The sequence below is a fragment of the Rissa tridactyla genome, chromosome 7 (assembly GCF_028500815.1).
Source record: "Rissa tridactyla isolate bRisTri1 chromosome 7, bRisTri1.patW.cur.20221130, whole genome shotgun sequence".
Lineage (NCBI taxonomy): Eukaryota > Metazoa > Chordata > Aves > Charadriiformes > Laridae > Rissa > Rissa tridactyla.
In genome coordinates this window covers 2,314,630-2,320,824 of record NC_071472.1, presented here as the reverse complement: position 1 = coordinate 2,320,824, position 6,195 = coordinate 2,314,630, and the positions used below count along the sequence as shown (strand labels likewise).

The 6,195-nt window shown below is 45.9% G+C and overlaps 1 protein-coding gene across 1 annotated transcript in view; it reads left to right on the top strand.

Moving 5' to 3' along the window:
• Positions 1-1,088: 1,088 nt before the first annotated feature.
• Positions 1,089-6,195, top strand: part of RIF1 (replication timing regulatory factor 1) — a 31,058-nt gene continuing 25,951 nt past the window's right edge. The window contains exons 1-5 of the mRNA XM_054207854.1: positions 1,089-1,271; positions 2,672-2,750; positions 3,428-3,524; positions 4,318-4,448; positions 4,893-4,987. Of these exons, the coding sequence (XP_054063829.1) occupies positions 1,165-1,271; positions 2,672-2,750; positions 3,428-3,524; positions 4,318-4,448; positions 4,893-4,987 (509 nt within the window). The 5' untranslated portion in view covers positions 1,089-1,164. The remainder of the gene's footprint in view (positions 1,272-2,671; positions 2,751-3,427; positions 3,525-4,317; positions 4,449-4,892; positions 4,988-6,195) is intronic.

Here is a 6,195-nt window from a genome sequence, read left to right as displayed (position 1 = left end):
CCAGTCACAAATAAATGATTTGGCTGGGGAGGTGGGCACATGCCAACCTCATAAAGTCCAACAAGGCCAAGTGCAAGGTCCTGCACGTGGGTTGGGGCAATCCCAAGCACAAATCTGGGCTGGGTGGAGAATGGCCGGAGAGCAGCCCTGAGGAGAAGGACTTGGGGGGGCTGGTGGATGAGAAGCTCAACATGAGCCAGCAATGCACACTGGCAGCCCGGAAACCCCCCGCAGCCTGGGCTGCATCCCCAGCAGCGTGGGCAGCAGGGCCGGGGGGGGATTCTGCCCCTCTGCCCCGCTCTGTGAGACCCCCCTGCAGCGCTGCCTCCAGCTCTGGGGCACCAACAGCAGAAGGACACGGAGCTGTTGGAGCGGGGCCAGAGGAGGCCCCGGAGATGCTGGGAGGGCTGGAGCCCCTCTGCTGTGGGGACAGGCTGAGAGAGCTGGGGGGGTTCAGCCTGGAGAAGAGAAGGCTCCGGGGAGACCTTCCAGCCCCTGCCAGGCCCTCAAGGGGCTCCAGGAAAGCTGGGGAGGGACTCTGGAGCAGGGAGGGGAGCCATGGGACGAGGGGGAAGGGTTTTACACTGACAGAGGGGAGATTGAGATGAGATGTGAGGCAGAAATTGTTGGCTGTGAGGGCGGTGAGCCCCTGGCCCAGGTTGCCCAGAGAAGCTGTGGCTGCCCCATCAAGGCCAGGTTGGACGGGGCTTGAAGCAACTTGGGCTGGTGGGAGGTGTCCCGGCCCAGGGCAGGGCGTTGGAACCATAAGATCTTTAAGGTTCCTTCCCACCCAAACCGTTCTACGATTAGCACAGACAGAGCGCTCCTGTCAGGGCCGGGGCCTGACGGCCGCCGGAGATGCGAGACGGACAGCCCCCCGCGCCCACTCCACCAATCAGCGACGAGGGGCGGTGCCCGCCGGGGGCGGTGCCCGCCAGGCGCGGGAAGCGATCCATCGCTCGGCGCTCCGCCGCGCGCGGAGAACGCGCGTGGCGCCGGTTCGATGTCCTCCGGTTCGGCCGCCGGCCCCGCCTCCCCGCGCTTCCCATTGGCTGGACCGGCGCAGCCCGGGCTCGCGCGCCGCGAGTCCCGCCCGCCGCCATCTTAGCCCGGGAGGCGGCTGGGGTCGGTGCTGGCGGCACTGAGCTGCTCGGCCCTCGCACCATGAGCGCTCCCGCCGCCTGCCCCGGCTTGCAGCCGCTGCTGGAGACCCTGGAGGATCCGGCCGCCCCGCTGGGGGACCTCACTGACGCGCATCTCACTATCGCCAAGTGAGTGCGGGCCGCCGCCTCCTTCTCCTGTAGCGTGAGGGGAGCGAGGGGGCCCGCGCCTCCTGAGGGAACGGCGGCCGCCCTCAGCCTGTGTGGCCCCTCGACGGCGCGGAGGGAGAGGACGGTGTGCATGCCCGGGCCGGCGAGCTCGGCCCACGTTGGCCGGGCCGCGGTCGGAGAGAGGGAGCCTAGGGCAGGCGCTGGTGCCGTGGCGGGGCAGGCAGGGAAGCCTCTGCCCGGCCTGAAATTCGCGTGGTGGGGAGGGCTGCAGGGCTCGGGACTGCGTGGCCGCCGGCTGTAGGTCGTGGGAAATGTGCCGGCATGGAGTGGGGGAAGGAGAAGGGAGGGAGGGAGCGCGTCTTCTGCGTGTGTGCTCATCCGAGAGCCTCCTCTTACATTTCCTGGGGAAACTGCGGAGATTGTGGGGAATAGTAACTTTTTCCCTCCTGAAAGAAGACTTGCATGTCAGCTATATGATTGATAAGGTTAGATTTGTTGTGTTTTGGAATGATCGCGTCTTCTCTTAGTTGCATTTCCTTCTGGAAAGTATGTCTTAACCATGAGGTTCTGCTTTTACCTGGATCTTTTGAATTTGTTAGCATATATGTGCAAAGGCATTATGTCTTTCTGTCGGTATCCCCCTTGAGTTCCTGCCTCTCAGTTTTGTAGTGACTTTTAAAGTTCTAACTGCTTAGATGTCAGTGATACTGATCACACTGTAAGATTTTACAGGCTTCTAGTAGTAACTGCCAAAAAAACCCAGTATAACTTAAAAATAGTATTAAGAGATTTCTCAGGTTGTCTTCTGGATGATTGCACTTAGTATGGTTGGTTTTTTGCTCTGTGAAACTAATAAGTTCACGTTTTACAGGACAAGTACAGCTTTTCTGTATGGATGTTCTTCAGATATATGCAAAGTCATCGCTATTAGTTGTCAAACCAGAATTTTCCCAGAGTGGGGAGCTTGCACTCTAGAACTACTTTTGAGGAATGTGCTTTTTAAGCTTATATATTTCTGTGGAAAGTATATCTAATTTTCATCGGTCCTTTAGAGTTTGCATATTAACTTTTAAACCTTTTTATAAAAAATGATTAAAAAAAAGTGAAAGCCCATAATGTTTTTTACAAAGACACAAAATGGGTCATTAGTGACTTCATTTTTTCCAATATACTAGGACGTGCGTACTTTATAGTACAGCGTTTTACTGATACGTCAGGCGAACTGCGGTCACTGGCATTTTTGCTCTTAAACTTCTTCAGTGTTGTATTTTAGCTTTGTAAGGAAAGAAATGTCTCCCTGCTAGGTAGTGAATTTTTTTTAGAATAGAAGTTTAAAGTTACGTCAGTTATATCATGTTTGACCTGTGAATATTGCTTTGTTTCCCTTCTGCAACTCGAAGTCGCTTGACGGGTGAGGAAGGCAAAGAATTCACTGCAGATGTCAGAAAACACTTTTCTCAACTTTGCAAAGTGTTTAAGGTACGTCTTTTCCATTTAATTTTTTATACTTTGGTGAACAAAGATATGTTTAGGTGGTCAAGCTTAGTGGCCATTGTAAGACTTGAATTCAAGTTCATTTCATAAGAATTCAAGCTAGTGACATAGCAGTAAGGGTTTGTTGGCAAAATATATCTTCCATGTTACTAGAAAATACTACAGAAAAAATAAAATACAGGGTCTCAGATATGTTCAGGCAGTGTTAGGCAGTCAAATCTGATCTTTCAGACAAAAGAGAAAAAGTGTGTTCTGTCCACCTTTAGAAACACTTTGTTGAATCGGAATATGCAGTAAATGTCAAATTTTTTTGATCATTAAGGTAGAGACTGTTCTTAGCCATCTCTTTTTCCTGTCTTAGATGTTTAAAAACAATGGGGGTGTGAAGTGGTAGTATGCAGCAAGTGAAGAAGTAAAGAACTTCGGATGTTTAGAAGTTACTTCAGTAAAGATGTCTAATTACAGAGAACAAAAATGTCTTCAGAACGTCAAACTGTTTTACTGATTTGGAGTGTATGTAATTAGGAAGAGTTTCCTAAATGGGTGCATTTTTCAAGTGTGTGTGTTTGACAGCTCTCGCTTCATTGAGCAGAAGTGTTGGTATTAAGACCATACTTCACAGCTACTTCTGTAACCCGAAACTTTGTTTATGGTTTTTTCAGGCACACATTTCTAATCAAAACTCAGAGCTAAGTAATGCAGCATTACAGGCATTAGGATTCTGCGTTTTTAATTCAAACATTACATCTGGATTATCTGGTAAGCAAACAAACTTCAGTGTGGATGCCGGTTGTGTGTATGTGTATATATAGATCAAAGTTCTTTCTTTATGTCTTTGTTAGCATATACTTTAATTTTGACCAAGTTCACTGTTCCCAAGTGGTGCAGTGGTTTTGTCTCTACTATGAGAAGTATGATCAGTTCATTATTTCCATCTTGTACAAAAAAAACTAGTGTTTTTTTTCATGCTGTTATACTAACACTGTTTTACTGACTTCTAATTTCACTAAATGCTTTGGTAGCAGTTAGGTACTGTAATTAGTTTTATGGAATTTGTAATAAAAAAACAAGTCCAGGCAGAAAAACAATGAAGAATGCTTTCTTGTTTGTGGAATTGGGGTATGATGGTAGTGCTTATCAGTGTTTTTCAGCCTTTACCTGGTGATTCCTGGTTGTTACATTGATTCATAGAATCATAGAATGGTTTGGGTGGGAAGGGACCTTAAAGCCCACCCAGTGGCACCCCCTGCCCTGGGCAGGGACACCTCCCACCAGCCCAGGTTGCTCCAAGCCCCGTCCAACCTGGCCTTGAACCCCTCCGGGGATGGGGCAGCCACAGCTTCTCTGGGCAACCTGGGCCAGGGGCTCACCACCCTCACAGCAAACAATTTCTGCCTCACGTCTCATCTCAGTCTCTCCTCTTACAGTTTAAAACAACTTCTGTTTGAATGGATCTTTAGTAACGTTAACTGAGCAAAATGACCCAAAACTTGCTAAGACGCTGATTAGAATTAAATGAACAGAATTTGAGTGCTGTGTATTCTGTTTTCAGCAACTGAAATACGAGACTTGCTTTCAATGGTGAACAGTGTTGCTGTAAAAACTTCAGACAAAAACACTCGCACTCGGGCACTTTGGGTGATCTCTAAGCAGGCGTTTCCTTCTGAAATTGTTAAAAAGGAGGTAAGTTTCTTTGCTATTTTTTGTGTGTGGCCTCTTTTCCTAGGGAGATGAGACTTGTGCAATCTCTTGGTCATTCTCCACTCAGTAGGTTTTGAATCTGAAGATCGTTTTCCATCAGATTTGACAGCCAAGTGTAGGGCCTAAGTTCTTGGAAAAAATCTAAGGGCAGCTACAGAGGGAGAAGAGCCAACAAATTATTGCATCTCTTGAGGGAGAAGCTGTGGTGTGAGCAATTCTGTTAGATACAAGCGAAGCAGCATAGGGGAGAAATGTGAATACTCAAGTTTGATCAGACTTACTCAGTTTGCTGTAACCTTAAAACTAGACCAAGCATAATCCAAACACAGGGCACAGTCCTGGGAAACATAATTTCATAATTTTGGCTCCTCGTGGAAATAGTTGTATTTAGATGCACACTCTAATGTTGTCGTCTTATTTCCTCAGGTGTCCAGTATAATTTCTACCCTGGAAACAATACTTACTAAAGGAGATGTACAATCTATGGTGGTTGAATACGAAGCACTAAATGTTATTATACGGTACGTGCGCTGCAATTTTGTTAAAATAGATGCTTGGGTTTTGGGGCAAACTATTGAAACAGTGTTAGTGGCACAAAGTATTCTAAAGAAATATTTTTTGAATGCTCTTTGAACTGTTCATTATGTTCAAGACTGTTTCCCCACAGAGTTTTGTGTTACAGTCAGTAGAAAGAACAGAGTGAAATGATGTAAACTACCATCTCTGTTTCTGTCTATTCACCAGCGGTTCTCCTGAACCACTTCATTTGCAAAATATGCCATTAATGATAATATGACAAAATTATTCTGACACCGAAAGTAGTCAATATTCAGATAAACTTCCATTGCTTTAATTTTTAATGGCTTATTAGGAATTACTACCAAAGTCTCATGTGTGCTTCACAAGTCACGTTCTTACATTCTAGCTTTCATTTTCAGCATCTACCCAGTTGAGAAATTCTCGGCCATTATATGGGTTTTTATTTAAAAATGTCCCAGTGGTCATTTACAAATTTTACTGCAATGTTTCTTGTAACACTACTGAGGGTACTTCTTAGGACCAATACCAAGAATGCGTTGTTTTGGTTATCAGTGCTAGAATAGTCAGATTTTATCTTTACTTAGTGTTAATACTTATTATTAATTTCATTTCTTTATTAGTAAATATGTTGAGCTTATATCTTTACTCTTATTTAAGTGTTCTCTAAGCTTGTTGGCTTCTGTGTGTGATGGTGTAAAGATATGGAATTGTTTGTTATACTGTGCTCTAAGAGCTCAGGAGCAGAGGGATAAGGTAAGAACACTTGAGTAGGCTAACATCCATTGAGCCTGTGCAAACCTGTGCTGCTTCAGGGTTTGAGGAGTTTTTCAAAAGCGGGCATATATTGTTTTCAGCAAACATGGCCTGTTGGAGCTGGTCTGAACCTCTAAGAACACACAGGGCATGGTTAATATGCAAGCTTTGTACTTGGTCACTGATAAGGAAGTTATGGTGTGTTTCCTTCAGGCTCTCAATTCAGCTCATTTGCCCAAAAAGTTGTGAGAGAATGGAAAGGACAACTGTAAATGTCAGTCTTTTCTGCTTTTGGAGGGGTTTATCTGAAATAACACTTCAGCATTGCGGTTTTCAGTGAACTGTCAAAATACAATTGTTTAGAAAAATAAAAAAAATTATTTAGAATGGTTTCCTGTAAATCATAGGTTGGATTAGAGCATTTATTGGTGAAACT